We start from the raw sequence: 19,866 nt of genomic DNA on the forward strand, positions 1-19,866 counted from the left end.
TGTCAGAAGGATTCGTTGTCCAGGAACTTGTTGAGCATGTCCAGGGCCACCGCTGGTTGGTCCTGCGGCACCATGTGACCGGAGTTGAACACGCGCAGGAACGTGAACTGGTTATTGAACGATCGCACCACGCCACCATTCTTGCCGTCCGACGTGACGAAAGCAGTCTCAGGTGCGCTGTTAAACCCGTCCCTGCCCTTCCACTGCAACGCGCGCGTCCAAGCTTCGTTGCCGTACCAGTTGCACACGAGGTCGGCATCTCCAGCGTAGATAAGCACACGCAGGTCATCGTTCAGCAGGTCAGCGACATACGAGTTAAAGGGCTTGGCCACATCACCTGCCTTGTCAAATGCTCCATATACTTGCGAGTTGCATTCCTGCCAAGCACCCACGCGCTTCGAGTCTACGCCGAGTGCCTCACGCACGTTGGGTGCGTCCAGGTACTTGGAGACGTAAGACAGGTCGTAACATTCAGTGTCATCGCCGTCGTTCTTGCAAGGGAGGCGGATGTCGAACGGGTTACGACCAGCCTTCAGCATCGGCTCGAAGAGCTTCTCCATGCAAAAGTTCTCTCCGTCAATGCATGCTGTAGCATTTCGCGGGCACTGCTCCAGAATGGAGATGCAATCCGGTACAGCAGCCTTCATCGTGTCCAGTTGCGAGTCATCCACAAGCGTAATGTTGTACGCGTTGTGAATTGCCATGTCGATGTAGTGAGGCATCTGGATGGCTGCTTGGGTGAGGCCGTTGCCAACGGCAATTCCCTTCAAGTTGATATACTTCGACGTACCAACGTTCACCTTGTTCTTCTGCCACAGGTAATGCGCTGCAACAGGCACGTAGTGGCCGCCGTAGCTCTCACCCGTGATGTAGAAGTCGCGGCCAGCCAACTCCGGGTGCTTCTCGAAGAAACCCTGCAGGAAGTAGTAGATGTTCTCGCCCACGTTATCCTCGCCATTGTCAGCGTCGCGCTCGTCGCCGTACGTGAAGCCCACGGTCGTGGGCTGGTCCAGCCACACCACGTTGCTCTGGTTCGTCCACGAGTACGGGTTGATGCGAGTGGAGAGGTCGGGCAGCACGTGGCACGGTCCGTTCTCCGTGAGCAGTGCCATCATGCTGGAGCATCCGGGTCCTCCGGTGAGCCACAGCACGAGCGGGTCTGTGCTGGGCTGGCTGCGGGACTCGAAGTACCAGTAGAAGTAGTGATCGTCGACCTTGTTGGGCAGCTTGACGTATCCCGAGTCCTGCGTCGTAAGTCCGCAGAAGACCTCGCTGTCTGCGCTCGTCATGTTCACCGGCACGCCTTCCGTCGCCGCATGAGTCTGCACTTGCTGCTCAGTTCCGTCTTCTCCTCCTCCACCTTCCACGAGAGGTTCAGCAACGAACATGACCATGAGGCTGATGGCGCATAGCGCGAGGATGAAGACCCCGCCGCGTTTGATATCTCGCTTGCGCGCTTCCTCGCGCCGCCAGATGCGCAGGTTGTACTGCAGCGACGTGGAGCGCAGTCGCAGCGGAGTCGTCTCCGAGGCCATGGCCGCCCGCGGTTCTCAGAGCTTCCTTCCGTCCGTGTTGGAATGAGTTGGGAACGTCCGGCATGAGTTCGTCCCATCGTCGGAACGCACGGACAGGTGCAAGAGATAAGCAGGCACTAGAGCAGGATGGAGTGGCCAGCAGGTGTCCTCTTTCGGTGGACGGTTTCTCGGAAGTTATGCCAGCCGTTACGAGTCGTAACGGCTGGCGCTTTTGATTGGCAAACGAGCAGCTGCGCCGCAGGCATATGCGGCCACAGTATCTTGTCCGGCGTGGTGGCCCTTTGACACACTCATCATTTCGGGTTTTCCAGCCGCCGAGAGCAGCCCAAGACTGACAGAGGCAAGCACCATGGCGACCGAGACGACCCCGTTGACGCTGGACCGCAATTTGCAGCACTATGAGCGACAGGAAGCCCGCAACCGCAACGTGCGCCGCGCTTTGATTGCTGTTGCCTCTCTGATCGGCGTTTGCCTCTTGGTGGTGTATGTGGGGGAGCCGCTGTTCCTCAAGAGAAACGACGCTGTCCCCGAGGGTGTGCCAGTGGCTACGGGGGCTGGGAGCAGCGAGGTTTTCTGTGGACTTACGACGCAGGACTCGGGATACGTCAAGCTGCCCAACAAGGTCGACGATCACTACTTCTACTGGTACTTCGAGTCCCGCAGCCAGCCCAGCACAGACCCGCTCGTGCTGTGGCTCACCGGAGGACCCGGATGCTCCAGCATGATGGCACTGCTCACGGAGAACGGACCGTGCCACGTGCTGCCCGACCTCTCCACTCGCATCAACCCGTACTCGTGGACGAACCAGAGCAACGTGGTGTGGCTGGACCAGCCCACGACCGTGGGCTTCACGTACGGCGACGAGCGCGACGCTGACAGTGGCGAGGATAACGTGGGCGAGAACATCTACTACTTCCTGCAGGGTTTCTTCGAGAAGCACCCGGAGTTGGCTGGCCGCGACTTCTACATCACGGGTGAGAGCTACGGCGGCCACTACGTGCCTGTTGCAGCGCATTACCTGTGGCAGAAGAACAAGGTGAACGTTGGTACGTCGAAGTATATCAACTTGAAGGGAATTGCCATTGGCAATGGCATTACGCAGGCGTCGATTCAACTGCCTCACTACATCGACATGGCGGAGGAGAACGAGTACAACATTTCGCTTGTGGATGACTCGCAACTGACCGAGATGAAGGCTGCGGCCCCAGTGTGTGCTGCCATCTTGGACCAGTGCCCGCAAAACATGACGGCGTGTTTTGACGGAACAGAATTCTGCACAGAGAAATTGTTCATGCCGCTGCTGTCAGCAGAGCGCAACCCATACGACATCCGCATGCCGTGCACACGTATGGACGACCCTACCAAGTGCTACGACATGTCGTACGTCTCCAAGTACCTGGACGCCCCTAACGTGCGTGAGTCGCTTGGTGTGGACTCGAAGCGCGTGGGTGCCTGGCAGGAGTGCAACATGCAGGTGAACGTGGCGTTCTACATGACGGCCGACATGGCAAAGCCGTTCAACACGTTCGTGGCCGATCTGCTGAACGATGATCTGCGAGTTCTCATCTACGCCGGCGACGCCGACCTGATGTGCAACTGGTACGGCAACCAGGCCTGGACTCGTGCGCTGGAGTGGAAGGGCAAGGACGGTTTCAACGCGGCGGCTGAGACTCCCTTCATCACGTCGGACGGCACGAACGCGGGCGTCGTGCAGTCGTTCAACAACCAGTTCACGTTCTTCCGTGTCTTCAGGTCTGGCCACATGGTGCCCCAGGACCAGCCAGCGGTGGCGCTCGAGATGCTCAACAAGTTCCTCAACAACCAGGCGCTCTAAGAATGACAGCGCGTACAGGCTAATGGCGTGCACCGCCTGCCTTATCATCATAAAGTCACCAGCAAAATACAATAAAAGTGCTGCCAACTCTCACCTGGACACTGCCATTTGTTTAAACTTCGCTGTGTAGCGGACCGCTACTAGCGGTGCATGCCTCGATCGCATGCACCTCGGTTCAGAAACTACGAATCCTGTCCTGGTCCTTTTGTGAACTGGTCATCCAACGGATTCAGAAGGTTGGTTGAAGACACCGTCGAAATTTTGCTCGTATCGGGATTGTGCTGGCGGACGAAATGGGCCGCGGAGGCCATTTCCAGAAACAGCGTCTACACGGCAATCCGTGGCGAGCAGGAACAGGTATGACCGCCGTGAACGAGAACACGCCGCTGAGGGCGCACGACCGCCACCTGCACCGCCACAACCGCAGCAGGCGAACGGAAGGTGATCAACGGGCTCGACGACTCGTCCTCTGGCTGGCAGGTGCTCTCATGCTGGTGATCATCATCCACGCGATCCGAAGACCCGGCGTGTGGCGGCTGCGGCACGGCCAGCCTTCAGATTGAAGCCACCCAGAGCGATCCCCCAGCCAAGCCAAGCCCAAAAGGTGCTGGGTCCGGAAGACTCCAGCTATAAGCGTCGCCCGCAAGTCCCGAGCATATAACGCCCACAAGTAAACTACAGCATGACGCGAGGGCTCCAAGGCATTAGGCAGCACGATAGACCTTCCCGATGCCTTCAGCACAGATCACAAAAAGTAAGGTCAAGTTGAAGTCGACCAAGTTGCCTTTATGCCGCACGAGAGTTTCGTAATACCCATCGAACAGCATAAAACTGTGACTCGCTCCCTGTCATTCCCAATTCCTGCCCGAAGCTCCAGCCATGTGCGCACCGCTGCTCCCAGCGCCTACAAGCTGCGCCTAACGCCACCGTTTGCTCGTGTGCAGGTCCAAAGTCACGTTCAACGTCACCCTCGCGTCGGACCCCAACCTGCCGTACCGGGTGTGAGTGTTGCCGCCCGAAGCTCCGTCTCCCCTGCCCTCAAAACCCCATTAACCCCGTTCGCGCCATTTCAACAGGGTGAACGTCCCGGAGCAGGCCCCGTTCACGGCCGTGATCAAGTTCGTCGCGGACGAGGTAACTTATCCGCCAGAACAGCTCAACTTGCACGCAGTTAGGGTCAATATTGACGGAATTGTGCTCTGTTTGGTGTCCGCGCTGCAGTTCCACGTGCCGGCGGCCACCAGCGCCATCATCACCAAGGGTATGACGCTGCACACAGGGTGCAATGGTTTTGGGGCGGTGGTTAAGTACTGACGAGGTTGGTGGTGGTGGTGGTGGTGTGGGTTGTGCTGCAGATGGCATCGGCATCAACCCGTCGCAGAGCGCTGGCAATGTGTTCCTGAAGCACGGCTCGGAGCTGCGTCTGATCCCGCGCGACCGCGTCGGAAGCGCCTAACACGCACGGGGCGACTGCTCTGCATAGCTGCATCTACAACACTTGATACAAATGAGAGAGAGAGAGAGAAGTGAGTTGTGTGTTGCTATCGGGCTGTTGTATTGCTATACATGAGGTTGTATTCCGCGCAGGCGGAGGTTTGCTCGTCAAGCGAGCAGTTCTAAGGGGCGTGTGATACTTACTCCCCACCAATGTGTCGTCCGGCCGCGCGCTTTATGGTTGCAGAGATATTAGAGACCCTTGTTGTAGAAGACGTGCGTGACGGGGTCCTGCTTGAAGGTGCGCTGGCGCACAGCCTCCTGCAGCTCGGGCTCGAGCGACGACACGGCCATGGAGCTGCGCTGCGGGAAGAGCGCGCAGCACAGCGGCGTGGAGAAGCTGAGGCACACGCCCGTGAGCCCCACCATGGTGAGCGCGTTGACGAGCTTGTTGTTGCGGAAGGTGGGGCGCTGCTCGAGCTTGCTCATGATGACGGGCGGGATGAACATGGCGGGGGCGGCCATGAGGATGCGCGAGGGCACGACCTGCGCCACGGCCTCCACGGCGGCCTTCTTGCTCTTGCCCACCTTGAGGCCGTCGGCGGTCTCCACCTCGATGCCGCCGAGCAGCTCGCGCTGGCGCATGAGCGGGATGTTGACGCAGTTGGCGGCGGCCACGGCCACGAGCGGCACGAGGCGGCCCACGATGCCGTTGCTGAGCTTGGGGCGCTTGGCCACCCAGCGGTTGAGCCCGAGCGCCGTGGCCACGGACGCCGTGGTGGCGGCCGCGTAGGCCTGCAGCAGCTGCTCCTGGCTCACGCCCGTGCTGGCGTTGCGGTTCGTGTAGTTGACGATCGAGTTGAACGTCTGGTTCATGAACTGCCAGAACACGACGGCGGGCGTGGAGCGGTAGAAGGTCATCATGCAGCCGGTGATGATCATGTTGCCCGGCACCTGGAAGGCCATGCGGCCGGCCAGGAAATTCTTCTCGCCCGTGTCCGGGTGGAACGCGCTGTCCACGAGCTGCTTGGCGCGCCAGATGTCGTCCTCGCCCAGCGCCGGGTGCAGGCCGGCCTTGTACTCCTCCACGAGCTGCTTGGCGGCGTCCAGCTCGGCGTCGCTGGCCAGCACGTTCAGCGGGTTGGTCGTGGCCAGGAAGTGCTTGGCGCGGCCCGCGTACGTGCTCTGGTCCCAGCGGGGCGCGTCCAGGTTCACGAGCGTGGGGGGCGACATGGCTACAGTGCGTGGCGGGGAGGCAGTTACCGTCGTGGGGAGGGAACGGATGTGAGCCCAAGGGTGGTGGTAGCGGGTGGCAATGATTGGATGCTGACGGGGATTACCAGTACATGATGCAGTTAAACCGATTGCGCAATGATGAGGTGCGATGCGATTCGACAGGGTATGTAGGATGACGAGGGAGATTGGAGAGTGGAAGGGAGGTGGTGTGAGTACATAATGCGGGAGCATTAGATGTGGCGGGGTAGACATAGACGAGACATGGACACATAGCTCAAGTTCAACTGGTTGCACCGGCCAAACCGGTGGCCGCGAACCGCCCAGTGGCGATCTTGCCGCGGCGAGCAGACTTCCTTGGTGTCGAAGCGCGATGCGATGCGGGGATGCCAGGCGGAAAACAGCACGGGGAAGTTGATTGAGGTTTTGATTGATTTCCGGCTGCAGCAGACTCTGGAAGGTCCAACGAAGCGGCTTCTATCATCGCGAGTGAGGCCACGCCGCAATCGATACAAGCACCAAGTTCTACTGTTGCCTTGATGCTTTGAATCTGGACGCGTACAGTGCACGCCGCACACAGGCTCGGGAGAAGCGATCGCGCTGCTCGAAGGAGTCCAAGTCCTGTCCTCGGGAACCCGCAATGATGATCGACGGAGGAATTGCTGCCCCGGAAATGCGCTGGCGTGGCTGGTCTGGTCGCCGAGCAGTGCAGCACAGCATGGCCTTGCGGATGTCCGAAGACTGCGCTCACAAGCCCGGGATTAATCCGCGCTGTATGTTTTAGCTTGTTGAAGATGGCGCCTCTTCTGTGCCACCGCGAGCCAGGAATGATGGTAAAAAGGCAACACCGCTGGTGGTGCTGCGCTGTGTGGGGCTCAGTCCGCGTGGGCCCATTTTTCTACTTGCGCCGAGCGCATCACCGCCAGCTCCAAGCATGTCGTCGGAGATCACCCCGCTACTGAACGGCCAGGTTTTCCTGCCGCGCCGAGAGAGCTGCGAGTCCGAGTCGTCCGTCCGGAGCTACGCGCGCGTGCACAAGCTGCGCGTCCCGCCGTTCGCGCTGATCGGAGCAGTCTGCCTGCTGCTGGGCGTGAGTCTGTGGAGAGGAGCGATCCCAAGCCCGCAGACGGGCAAGCTGCAAGCCAAGCCGATCCTGGTCACAACCTCCAACGGCGTCCAGCACGAGCACTTTTGCGGGAGCACCAGGCAGGACTCGGGCTACATCAAGCTGCCCAACAAGGTGGACGACTACTACTTCTTCTGGTACTTTGAGGCTCGCCACGACCCGGAGACGGCGCCGCTGGTGCTCTGGTTGACCGGCGGACCTGGAGGCTCCAGTATGCTGGCGCTCTTGACGGAGAACGGGCCGTGCCGCGTTCGACCGGATCTGTCGACTGAGAGCAACCCGTACTCGTGGACCAACGAGGCGAACGTCGTGTGGCTTGACCAGCCGACGAACGTTGGCTTCTCGTACGGACCTGACCCGCGAGACGCCGACGACAACGAAGACAACGTCGCGGAAAACATCTACTGGTTCTTACAGGGCTTCCTCGAGCGCCACCCAGAGCTGCAAGGGCGCGAGTTCTTCATTTCGGGTGAGAGCTACGGCGGACACTACGTTCCGGCTGCTGCGCATTTCATCTTGCTGCAGAACCGGCATGGTGGAGCTTCGCGTCTCAACCTGCAAGGTATCTCCGTTGGCAACGGTTGTACGAACCCGGTTATCCAAAACCCGCACTACATCGATATGGTTAAGAACGCCTACAACATTTCCCTGGTGGATCCCAGTGAAATGCCTTCTCTCAAGGAAGAAGCAGCCGTTTGCGGCCAAAAAATGGAGGCATGTCAGTCGCAGCCGTCGTTGTGCTTCGAGGCTGAGTCCTACTGTGAAGAAAATATCAACAGCGTCTTCATTGCCGCCAAGCGGAACCCGTACGATATCCGCAAGCCATGCCCTACTAGCGACACAGACGTTCTCAAGTGTATCACCAACGATTTCATCGCCCCGTACCTCAATTCGCCCAACCTGCGCAATTTCCTCCACGTGGACGAGCGCGTCGGCGACTGGCAAATGTGCAACTTCACCGTGAACTCGGCGTTCACTAACTCGTACGACGTGATGATCTCAACGAGTTCGCTTGTAGGTGACCTCCTCGACGACGGAGTGCGGGTGCTAATTTACGCAGGCGACGCTGACCTCGAGTGCAATTGGTCCGGGAATTTGGCGTGGCTGCAAGCGCTGGAATGGGCCGGAGCAGCAGCCTTCAATGCTGCCGAGATGCAAGACATGGTCGTCGATGGCGAGGCTGCTGGCTCGGTAATTACAGCCGACAAGCTCACGTTTATCCGCGTTTTCAACGCAGGGCACATGGTGCCGCAGGACCAGCCCGCGGTCGCGCTGGAGATGATCAACAAGTTCTACCAGAATCAAGCGCTTTGATCAGACTGCCGTTGCTGCGCGTGTATGAGTGTATGGTGAAAAGTAACATGTTGTGACATCAATTGACCCCTGCCTTACTTGTCCCTCGACGTATTGTAAAACGTGCCTCGCTGACCTCGCTGGTCGGAGACGATGCGGCACGAGCTCGTCGAAATGTTCCGTGCATCGATGGGGACTCATAGCGCTGTTCCTGGCGGCTCGCGCTGTTATTTCTTGTACTCTTCTTGATGCTGGAGAGCCCAGCTTTGAAGCAGGACGCAGGGTATGTCAGGCTGGCGAACACCACTATTCCTACTGGTACTTCGAGTCGCGGCGCTCGCCTACGATAGACCCGCTGGTGCTGTGGTTTACGGGGGCTCCAGTATGGTCATTGGCCATGCTAGCCGAAAACAGACCATGCAAGGTATGTCCAGGCATCGCAACGGAGACCGACCCATACTCATGGACAGCTCAAGCTAATGTGGTGTGGCTCGACCACCTACTTCCGTTTACTGGTTCTTGCAAGGATTCCTTTTAAGGCACCCCGAGCTCGAAGGAGCTGCATCTGAAAGCAAAATCGCTTCAATCCTGGCTTCCTAAACTTGATCTGCAGGGAACTGCCGTTGGCAATGGGCTTACGAACCCGATCATCCAGGTACGCGTGCTTTTGCCTTGAGTATTGTTGTACCTGTCACTAACAAATGCGTGGTCTGGGTGCTTTAGTAACTGTAGAACCCAGACATGGCGGACAATGTCTACAACATTTCGCTGCGGACGCCCGCGCAAAAGCAGCAGTGATGCAGCTGAGTGTGTTGATCTTCCGCAAAAATGCCTGCTCGATAGCACAAACCGCTTGATTGGCTCGGACGTCCAAAATTGCTGGAAGCAGAAGCTCATTGCGCCATCCGAGACTGCCCAGCACAATCGATACGACATCCGTCAACCGTTTCACCCAGACTTCCTCTGTGTTACACAAGTTCTTTGACATTCATGCGTACCTGGACTCGACTCGAGTGCGCGAAATGCCCCACGTGGACTCCGGCCATGTACCTTGGCTGGAGATCAACTTTGACGTCTTCGAGACCTTCGTCACGGACGGAGCCTGGTCCATGTCGTACGACTCGTCCATCGCGGACCTACTGAACGACGGCCTGCGCGTCCTCATCAGCGCCGGCGACGTCGATCTCATGTGCAACTGGATCGGGAACCAAGCTGGACTGGCGGTGCAAGCACGTCTTCAGCACAGTTGAAGAGCAAGCTTTCGTCGCCCACGATCCCTTGCTGTTATCCGACGGAGGCAGTGGCATTGACATGAACAAGGAGCTTTAGGTTCTCTTACATCACGATAACAGCTTGGTTGAAGCTTTGCGTATGTAGGATAGCCTGACTGGATAGGAATGCATGCAACTCGGTCTAATCCTCCATGATACCGGCACAGTCCCTCATCAGCTCATTCCCGAATCATCCCGGTCAGACGTGCGCGCCTTGTGTTACACAAGGCACAAGTTGTGTACTATGGCGCCCGTGAACGAGAAGACCCGGCTGCTGCCCGCTGTGCAAGTCATCTACGGCTCTACCAGCAACAAGCTCAAGATTAAGCGGTGTTTGATCATCCTGGGCATTGTGACGGCGGTAGTTCTGTCCGGATTGAACATTTGGTGGTTGTTTTTCGATGACCACGACGGGTCTACGGCAGTGGCTACCGACGCGTTTATCTGCGGAGACACCAAGAACGAGGCTGGGTATGTAAAGCTGGCGAACAAGAAGGACGACCACTACTTCTACTGGTTCTTTGAGTCTCGCAGCAGCCCTGCCACGGATCCGTTGGTCTTGTGGCTTACTGGAGGACCTGGTGGTTCGAGTATGTTTGCACTGCTAGTCGAGAATGGACCATGCGCCATTCAACCAGACTTGAGTACGAAGCTCAACCCGTACTCGTGGAACAGCAACGCCAACGTCATTTGGCTCGACCAACCTACCGGGGTCGGCTTCTCGTTCGGCTCTCCTGCAGACAAGGACTACAGCGAAACGAACGTCGGGGAGAATATCTACTGGTTCATGCAAGGCTTCTTGGAGAAGCATCCGCAGTACCAAGGCCGCGAGTTCTTCGTGACAGGTGAGAGTTACGGTGGTCACTACGTTCCTGCTGCGGCGCACTACATTTGGTCGAAGAACAAGGAGGACAAGGTGGAGGGCGAAGCTCCGACTGTCAACTTGCAGGGCCTCGCAATCGGCAACGGGCTTACGAACCCTATCGTTCAGGTGAGCTGTAGATTTGGATGAACTTTTCGTTGCGCTCTTTGCATATAAACTGACGTCGTTGTTCTCCGTGATGTGGAAGTATGCGTATTACCAAGACATGAACCACAACCGATACAACCTGACGCTACTTACCGATACGGAAGAGCAGCAAATGAAGATTGACAGCGTGGAGTGCATCCGTTTGACCCGTGAGTGTCAATTGGCCCCGCGCAATGGGACAATATGCAAGGTTGCTCAGCAGTGCTGGACCGACAAGCTTGTTGGGCCTTACAATCGCGCGAATCGCAACAACTACGACATTCGCCAGCCATGCAACAACAGCGACCACACTGCGACGTGCGATGACACTCCTACGATCACTGCATACCTGAATTCCCCCGCAGTCAGGAAGTACCTGAACGTCGACGAGCGTGTTCCGGCATGGCACGAAGTTAGTGACGAGGTGGAGACGACGTTCATCACCGATGGCGATTGGTCCATGCCATTCCACGAGTTCGTCGCGGACATGCTGGACGACGGCCTCCGCGTGCTAATTTACGCCGGCGACGCCGACTTGATGTGCAATTGGATCGGCAATCGAGCATGGACTTTAGCGCTCGACTGGCAAGGCAAGGACGGCTTCAATGCAGCTGAAGAGCGAGCTTTCATCGCCCACGACCCGTTACTAGCCGACGGAGGCAGTGGCATTGAAGCTGGGGTGGTTCGGTCCTTCGACAACTTTGCCTTCTTGCGGGTGTACGATGCCGGTCACATGGTGCCGATGGACCAACCTGCTGTGTCACTGGATCTCCTCAACAGGTTCCTCACGAACAAGGAGCTTTAGGTTCTCTTACATCGATGGAAGCATTTTTTTTGCGTAAGTCTGACTGGATAGATTGTGTTCCACGCGCTATGGCGTCTTCTCCAGAACGTCTACGGTGTGCGTGCGATCAGCCAACACATTCCCGTTTGAGCTACTCGTTTCGGCAACACTACCAGCACCTCTATCGCCAATCAGCCGAGTTTAGTCTTGATAGTGACGAGATCAGGACAGTTTTGAGCCGCCTGGGGTTCCCTGTGACGACGTTCAACTCGCAGTGACGCGTGCACTGTATGTAAACCTCAGCCTTACGTTAGAACTGTTTGTATCATGCAGGATCACATGTAAACCGAGTTGCATGCATTCCTGTGCCAGCACTAGGTCTACCCCCCAGTTAATCAGCTTCATTCTTCTTCTGACTGGATAGGAATGCATAGGAATGCATGCAACTCGGTCCAATCCTCCATGATACCGGCACAGTCCCTCAGCAGCTCATTCCCGAATCATCCCGGTCAGACGTACGCGTCTTGTGTTGTACTATGACGCGCGTGAACGAGAAGACCCAGCTGCTGCCCGCTGTGCAAGCCATCTACGGCTCTACCAGTAACAAGCTCAAGATTAAGCGGTGTTTGATCATTCTGGGCATTGTGACGGCGGTGGCTCTGTCCGGATTGAGCATTTGGTGGTTGTTTTTCGATGACCACGACGAGTCTGCGGCGGTGACTATCGATGAGTTTATCTGCGGAGATACCAAGAACGAGGCTGGATACGTCAAGCTGGCGAACAAGAAGGACGACCACTACTTCTACTGGTTCTTCGAGGCCAAGCACAATGCGAGCACGGCGCCGCTGGTCATTTGGCTGACGGGAGGGCCTGGCGGATCGAGTTTGCTGGCGCTGTTCAACGAGAACGGACCGTGTCGCATTCAACCCGACCTCACGACTAAGGTTCATCCGTACTCTTGGACGTACGAAGCCAACGTGATCTGGCTGGACCAGCCCACCAGCGTTGGCTTCTCCTACAGTTCTGGAGGAGACCACGATTACAACGAGGAAGACGTGGGCGAGAACCTGTACTGGTTCCTGCAAGGATTTATTGAAAAACACCCGGAGTTTGACAGCCGGGAGTTCTTCTTGGCCGGAGAAAGCTACGGTGGCCACTACGTTCCGGGAGCGGCTCATTACATCTGGGAGCAGAACAAGAAGAACGAATCCGCGGTGGCAAAGAGGATCAACTTGCAAGGAATTGCGATTGGAAATGGTTGGACAGACCCTGCTGTTCAGGTATGTACGCTTTCGAATACGCTCCTGCCACAACTAGTCAGTCATACTGATTGTATTTTATCTTACTATACTTTGACAGCACCTGCACTTCCCCGACATGCTCGACAACTCGTACAATATCACCCTTCTTAGCGATTCAGCTTCAAAGCAGATGAAAACTGATGCTGCCAAGTGCGTCGACCTCATTGTTCAGTGCCAACAAAGCCCAAGCTTCGCGTCTTGCTTGGAGCCATACGAGTTCTGCATCGAGCACCTTATCCTCGCGTTGTCAGCTAACGCGACCGGGCGTAACCCGTACGACGTCCGGGAGAGCTGCGACTGGGTGGACTTCGGCTTTTGCCATGGAATTTCGCTCATTGAGGAGTTCCTCGCTCAAGAGCACGTGCACAAATACCTCAACGTTGACCGCGACTGGGTGGGCGGGAGCGATGAAGTGGGCGAAAACTTCATCGTGGACTACATGCAGCCGTTCGACAAGTTCATTGCGGATCTGCTCAACGACGACGTTCGGGTGCTTCTGTACGTCGGCGATGCAGACGCCATCTGCAACTGGGCGGGCAACAAGGCGTGGATTGATGCACTCGAGTGGAGAGGCAAAGATGCGTTCAACACCGCGGAGGAGAAGCCCTTCTTGGCGAGAGACCCGCTCAACCCCAATGCTGTGTTGACGGACGCGGGAGTTGTGAGATCATTGGACAACTTGGCCTTGGTGCGCGTCTTCAATGCTGGCCACATGGTGCCAACTCACCAACCTGCAGCGTCGTTGGACCTCATCAACAGGTTCTTCAAGAACGAAGCACTTGCCTAGATAATAAAGTAGAGCACAGGGTTTTGTCTGACCACCTACCTGACCACGTAAATGATTGCTAGGGGTGGGCATGGTGGCATTAATGCCATTACCCAAGTAATACAAAACGTGCCATTTATGGCGATCATAATGTGGGGGCAGTACGCCCACTTGCGGGAGTTGACAATTAGCTGCAGAGCGCTTGACGCATTGTCACGCGAAGCTTGTCCACCTACACAAAAGTGTATATTCGTAGCGGTACACATTTTAAGATTTAAAGGTCAAGCTGCATGGAGCGAGATTCGAGGCGTCAGTGGTGGGCGGAGCCGAGCAGCGCTTAGAGGTTCTAGGTGTGCTCGAAGACATAATCGCAATGATGCCGATTTGCCCAGCTCACTCGAATATTTCCTACGATTACATACAAAGTGCCAAGTACGGCCTACGTTTCACCGACAATCAGGTATTGGTAGTAATATCGATTTCACCCAAATGTAATAGTAATAATTCGGGAGACGATTTTGATTTACTAGCTGTATGAATATTTCTAATTGGGGTGCGTGGGAAATATAATATTACAAAAAATTGTTACTTATAGTAAAATGAAACTACCAAAACGGATTCTGCTCGCATTTCCTCATCCGCTCAATCTCTTCGTCGTTATGACGGAGAATTAGCTGGCGCTAGGCTCGCTCATTGCTCGTACGTGGCATTACAAACGAACTAGTCGAAAAAACTCTATCTTGAAAAGCTGTTGAGAAGCAACGCCCCAGCCAAACTCGAGAGAGAAGTGCTACGACCGGAAAGGTCTGCTCAGCAGTGTCAACGAATGTCGATGAATTCACACGGCGTCCCGAGCTCGGGTGGGCTTGTAATGACCAATATCAGCCGGAATCCCAACACCAGATTCACAACTCGCAGTTGCTTGAGTCGGTTGTCAGATCCCGCGAGAGTAGCTTCATCCACCTCCGTAGCCTGACGCGACACAGATATCCCTTGACCGCTTGTTGGGGAAGGCTCACCCTCCAGTTGTTCGTTATCCCTGAAGGTTAGAACGCACACTTCACTGCAAAATTTACACATAGAGGTGATCGCGTTAGATGTTAGCAAACCATGGACCCTAGTACTGCTAGCCGTACCGTTTGGAAAGAACAGCCTCGCCCTAGAGCTCATTGCTGTATATATGATGAACAGGACGACCACAGATGCAACACGGCGCCGTTTCCATCACATCAGACAAACAGCAATCGGCCTTGGAGCACCTCATTGGACCCGGTTGCGATCTTCAGGGAGGAAAACGCAAAATGAGCGGGAGAATACGACAGAGCAGCTCGACCATTCCGCGCGTCCTTTGAAGATATTGACCTTGAACTTCATCCTGGAATTTAGTAGGATTTTTAGTTGTTTTTTGCACTAATATCGTGATTTTTTGCTACTAAGTTTATGTAGTAACTTTACTTAGAATTTGAACTTATACTATTTTATTAGTATTATACTATTAATTGTGTGTAGTACTAATCGCGATTTTACTACCAATCTCTGATTGCCAATCATCAGTTGCGAGTGCCATTGTGTTTTTTGACCTGCAGGTAGCTCCGAACCGTGCCAGAGCGAACGATGGCACAAGGTGAACTGTCACCGTTGGTGGCGCGGTCTGCTAATGAAAACGCTCGGAACTATGATCGCAGCCGGAAGGCGTTTGTGCTCAAGTTTGCGCTGGGTGGAGCTCTGCTGGTGTTGGCGTTGTGGCTGATACAAGACCACGGGCAATCAACGGAGACCCCCACAGGCTCCTACGTCTGCGGTGTCGCCAATAGCACGGCCGGCTACATCAAGTTGGCGAACAAGCAGGACGACCAATACTTCTACTGGTTTTATGAATCCCGCAGCGACCCGAAGACAGATCCTCTTGTGCTGTGGCTTACAGGAGGACCCGGCTCGTCCAGCATGTTCGCGCTACTGACTGAGAACGGTCCGTGCACCATTCAACCAGACTTGAGCACCAAGTTCAACCCATACTCGTGGAACAGCAACGCCAACGTCATTTGGCTCGACCAACCTACCGGGGTCGGCTTTTCGTTCGGCTCTCCGGCAGACAAGGACTACAACGAAACGAACGTCGGGGAGAACATCTACTGGTTCATGCAAGGCTTCTTGGAGAAGCATCCGCAGTATCGAGGGCGTGAGTTCTTCGTGACCGGCGAGAGTTATGGTGGTCACTACGTTCCTGCTGCGGCGCACTACATTTGGTCGAAGAACAAGGAGGACAAGGTGGAGGGCGAAGCTCCGACTGTCAACTTGCAGGGCCTCGCAATCGGCAACGGGCTTACGAACCCTATCGTTCAGGTGAGCTGTAGATTTGGATGAACTTTTCGTTGCGCTCTTTGCATATAAGCTGACGTCGCTGTTCTCCGTGATGTGGAAGTATGCGTATTACCAAGACATGAACCACAACCGATACAACCTGACGCTACTTACCGATACGGAAGAGCAGCAAATGAAGATTGACAGCGTGGAGTGCATCCGCTTGACCCGTGAGTGTCAATTGGCCCCGCGCAATGGGACAATATGCAAGGTTGCTCAGCAGTGCTGGACCGACAAGCTTATCGGGCCTTACAATCGCGCGAATCGCAACAACTACGACATTCGCCAGCCATGCAACAACAGCGACCCCACTGCGACGTGCGATGACACTCCTACGATCACTGCGTACCTGAATTCCCCCGCAGTCAGGAAGTACCTGAACGTCGACGAGCGTGTTCCGGCATGGCACGGGGATAGTAGCGAGGTGGAGACGACGTTCATCACCGATGGCGATTGGTCCATGCCATTCCACGAGTTCGTCGCTGACATGCTGGACGACGGTCTCCGCGTACTCATTTACGCCGGCGACGCCGACTTGATGTGCAATTGGATCGGCAATCGAGCATGGACTTTAGCGCTCGACTGGCAAGGCAAGGACGGCTTCAATGCAGCTGAAGAGCGAGCTTTCATCGCCCACGACCCGTTACTAGCCGACGGAGGCAATGGCATTGATGCTGGGGTGGTTCGGTCCTTCGACAACTTTGCCTTCTTGCGGGTGTACGATGCCGGTCACATGGTGCCGATGGACCAACCTGCTGTGTCACTGGATCTCCTCAACAGGTTCCTCATTAACAAGGAGCTTTAGGTTTTCTTACGTCATGATAGCACAGTTTGGTTGGAGCTTTGCGTACGTAGGATAGTCTGACTGCATAGGAAAGCACGCAGCTCGGTCTAATGATACACAAATTGTGTAACATTAGCTAGTTCCCGAATCAGACGTTCGCGGCTTGTATACTATGGGTGGTGGTTCTGTCCAGATTGGGTATTTGGTGGTTGTTTTTCGATGACCACGACGAGTCTGCGGCGGTGACTATCGATGAGTTTATCTGCGGAGATACCAAGAACGAGGCTGGATACGTCAAGCTGGCGAACAAGAAGGACGACCACTACTTCTACTGGTTCTTCGAGGCCAAGCACAATGCGAGCACGGCGCCGCTGGTCATTTGGCTGACGGGAGGGCCTGGCGGATCGAGTTTGCTGGCGCTGTTCAACGAGAACGGACCGTGTCGCATTCAACCCGACCTCACGACTAAGGTTCATCCGTACTCTTGGACGTACGAAGCCAACGTGATCTGGCTAGACCAGCCCACCAGCGTTGGCTTCTTCTACAGCTCTGGAGGAGACCACGACTACAACGAGGAGGACGTGGGTGAGAACCTGTACTGGTTCATGCAAGGCTTCTTGGAGGAGCACCCGGAGTATCAAGGGCGTGAGTTCTTCGTGACCGGCGAGAGTTATGGTGGTCACTACGTTCCTGCTGCGGCGCACTACATTTGGTCGAAGAACAAGGAGGACAAGGTGGAGGGCGAAGTTCCGACTGTCAACTTGCAAGGCTTCGCAATCGGCAACGGGCTTACGAACGAGTTGATCCAGTACGCGCACAACCAAGACATGAACCACAATCGGTACAACATCACGTTGTTGACCGACGCTCAAGCGGAGCAGATGAAGGTTGACAGTGTCGAGTGCATCGAAGTCACGCGTGAGTGTCAGTCATCGCCACACAACCAAACTCTCTGTTTGCTTGGGCCGGAATGCTGGACGAACAAGCTCGTGCTGCCTTTCAGCGGTGCGAACCGGAACTACTACGATATCCGAGAGCCTCGCAACAACAGCGACCCCGGTGCCATTTGCGGAGACTTCCCCATCATCGCCGACTACCTCGATCTGCCGTCGGTCCGCAAGTACCTGAACGTCGATGAGCGCGTTCCAAAGTGGATCGAGGACAACGAAGACGTGCGCGATACTTTCGTCTCCGGAGACTGGTCCATGTCATTCCACGAGTTCATCGCGGACATGCTGGACGACGGCCTCCGCGTGCTCATTTACGCCGGCGATGCCGACTTGATGTGCAATTGGATCGGTAATCGAACGTGGACGTTGGCGCTCAATTGGCGAGGCAAAGACGGCAGCAACGCAGTAGAAGAGCGAGCTTACATCACCCACGACCCGCTGCTACCCTACGATAGCATCCTCCAACCGGCAGTCTCCCTGGACCGATTCTCACAGCTCAACCGTAACCATGGTGGATGAATCGACGCCTCTACGCTGGGATAGGAACGCGGCGGAGATCCAACGCCAGAAGCGCATTGGCAAGATGGTGGGCCTCGGGGCGCTAGCTCTCGTGGTTGTCGTGGTGTTCGGCTGCGTGTCCATCGAGGACAGGACGTCCGCAGTCACTCCCATCGCTAGTGCCGCCGATGCAGTCTCATGTGGCACCGCAGCCAACGAAGCGGGGTACATCAAGCTGCCCAACAAGCAGGACGACCATCTCTTCTACTGGTTCTTCGAGTCCCGCAAAGCTCCAGCTACAGACCCTCTCGTGCTCTGGCTGAGTGGTGGCCCCGGCGCTTCCAGCCTCATGACGCTCTTGAGCGAGAACGGCCCGTGCTTCGTCATGGAGGACTTGTCGACGGAGACCAACCCCAACTCGTGGAACGCGGAGGCCAATGTGATCTGGCTGGACCAGCCCACGAACGTCGGGTACTCGTACGGCAGCCCTGCAGATGCCGATCACGACGAGAAGGACGTCCAGGAGAACGTCTACGCGTTCCTACAGGGATTCCTGGACAAACACCCCGAGTTCGAAGGCCGACCGCTGTTCCTCACAGGCGAGAGCTATGCCGGACACTACATCCCTGCGGCAGCGCACAAGATCCACCGCGAGAACAAGGCAGCGAAGGCGAGGCGTCTCAACCTCCAGGGCATCGCCATTGGCAACGGCCTCACCAATACCATCGTGCAGGTAAGTCTCCAATTCTCGGGACGCTGTGAGCGGAGCTGACCTTAATGTTGTGGTCCCGCAGAGTGAGCACGGGCTAGACATGGTGAACAACTCGTACGGCGTGAAGCTGATGGACGACGAGACACTGGCGAAGGCCAAGATCGCCGAGACGCAGTGCACTGAGCTCGTGACTGCGTGCCAAACAAACTCGAGTGTTTGCATCGACGCAGCGCAGTTCTGCCAGTTCAACGTCATGGGCGCGTACGCTGCTGCTGGCCGCAACATGATGGACATCCGACAGGCGTGCACCGAGCTGGACCCGATCATGTGCTATGGCGACATGATCCAGCGCATAACGGCGTACCTGAACTCGGACGCTGTGCGCGCGTACCTGAACGTCTCGAGTGTGCACCCGGCGCCGTGGCAGACGATTGCGGCCGACGTTGAGGTTGCATTCGCCGCAGACTTGATGAAGACGTTCGAGCAAGACGTGGCCGAGCTGCTGACCGACAGCTCCGTCCGCGTGCTGATCTACCACGGCGATGCCGACCTGGTGTGCAATTGGTACGGCGGCTTGGCCTGGACGCGCGCGCTGCAGTGGCAGCACCAGAAAGAGTTCAATGCAGCCGAGCCGAAGGCGTTCGAGGTCGACGCGAGAGACGCCGGCACGGTTTGGGCGTACGGCGACCAGCTCACGTTCCTGCGCGTGTTCAACGCCGGCCACTTGGCGCCCATGGACCAGCCCGAAGTCGCGCTCGAGATGATCAATCGCTTCCTACGCAGCGAGGCGCTGTAGTCTTTGGTGCCCGCACTGCATTTACATGGACACCTGCATAACTCATAGGTCGAAGTTGAAGTGGTTGGCCCAAAAGATACCTGATTACAGCGGCTACCTTGTCTTTTCTATGCGAGTCTGACGTGGCGAATCAGGTCCTGACGGGCATCCATTGCGAGCATCCAGCGCCATCGCCAGTG

At 56.3% G+C, this 19,866-nt stretch overlaps 6 protein-coding genes across 7 annotated transcripts; 4 read left to right on the forward strand and 2 right to left on the reverse strand.

The window, feature by feature from the left end:
• Nucleotides 1–2: 2 nt before the first annotated feature.
• On the reverse strand, nucleotides 3–1,535 carry IUM83_03431 (putative serine protease family S10; the record flags this gene model as incomplete). The annotated part of the gene is made up of 1 exon (XM_067927431.1): nucleotides 3–1,535. One exon carries the CDS (start codon nucleotides 1,533–1,535, stop codon nucleotides 3–5), a length of 1,533 nt encoding a protein of 510 aa, XP_067791765.1.
• A 349-nt stretch (nucleotides 1,536–1,884) lies between these two features.
• Nucleotides 1,885–3,369, forward strand: IUM83_03432 (putative serine protease family S10; the record flags this gene model as incomplete). Its single annotated transcript, XM_067927432.1, has 1 exon — nucleotides 1,885–3,369. One exon carries the CDS (start codon nucleotides 1,885–1,887, stop codon nucleotides 3,367–3,369), a length of 1,485 nt encoding a protein of 494 aa, XP_067791763.1.
• An 861-nt stretch (nucleotides 3,370–4,230) lies between these two features.
• Nucleotides 4,231–4,825, forward strand: IUM83_03433 (ubiquitin-fold modifier 1; the record flags this gene model as incomplete). The annotated part of the gene is made up of 5 exons (XM_067927433.1): nucleotides 4,231–4,250; nucleotides 4,314–4,370; nucleotides 4,446–4,503; nucleotides 4,591–4,630; nucleotides 4,725–4,825. 5 exons carry the CDS (start codon nucleotides 4,231–4,233, stop codon nucleotides 4,823–4,825), a joined length of 276 nt encoding a protein of 91 aa, XP_067791991.1.
• A 230-nt stretch (nucleotides 4,826–5,055) lies between these two features.
• IUM83_03434 (Sideroflexin-1-like protein) lies at nucleotides 5,056–6,036 on the reverse strand (the record flags this gene model as incomplete). Its single annotated transcript, XM_067927434.1, has 1 exon — nucleotides 5,056–6,036. One exon carries the CDS (start codon nucleotides 6,034–6,036, stop codon nucleotides 5,056–5,058), a length of 981 nt encoding a protein of 326 aa, XP_067791988.1.
• Nucleotides 6,037–6,970: 934 nt separating this feature from the next.
• On the forward strand, nucleotides 6,971–8,476 carry IUM83_03435 (putative serine protease family S10; the record flags this gene model as incomplete). Of its 2 annotated transcripts, none has more annotated exons than XM_067927435.1 (1): nucleotides 6,971–8,476. In XM_067927435.1, one exon carries the CDS (start codon nucleotides 6,971–6,973, stop codon nucleotides 8,474–8,476), a length of 1,506 nt encoding a protein of 501 aa, XP_067791989.1. The 2 variants fall into 2 exon arrangements, with proteins under 2 accessions (XP_067791989.1, XP_067791990.1); XM_067927436.1 differs by having other exon boundaries at nucleotides 7,379–8,476.
• A 4,275-nt stretch (nucleotides 8,477–12,751) lies between these two features.
• On the forward strand, nucleotides 12,752–19,687 carry IUM83_03436 (putative serine protease family S10; the record flags this gene model as incomplete). Its single annotated transcript, XM_067927437.1, has 4 exons — nucleotides 12,752–12,799; nucleotides 12,879–13,318; nucleotides 18,225–18,912; nucleotides 18,974–19,687. 4 exons carry the CDS (start codon nucleotides 12,752–12,754, stop codon nucleotides 19,685–19,687), a joined length of 1,890 nt encoding a protein of 629 aa, XP_067791790.1.
• Nucleotides 19,688–19,866: the final 179 nt, after the last annotated feature.

The sequence above is a fragment of the Phytophthora cinnamomi genome (assembly GCF_018691715.1).
Source record: "Phytophthora cinnamomi strain GKB4 chromosome Unknown Contig38, whole genome shotgun sequence".
Classification (NCBI taxonomy): Eukaryota; Oomycota; class Peronosporomycetes; order Peronosporales; family Peronosporaceae; genus Phytophthora; species Phytophthora cinnamomi.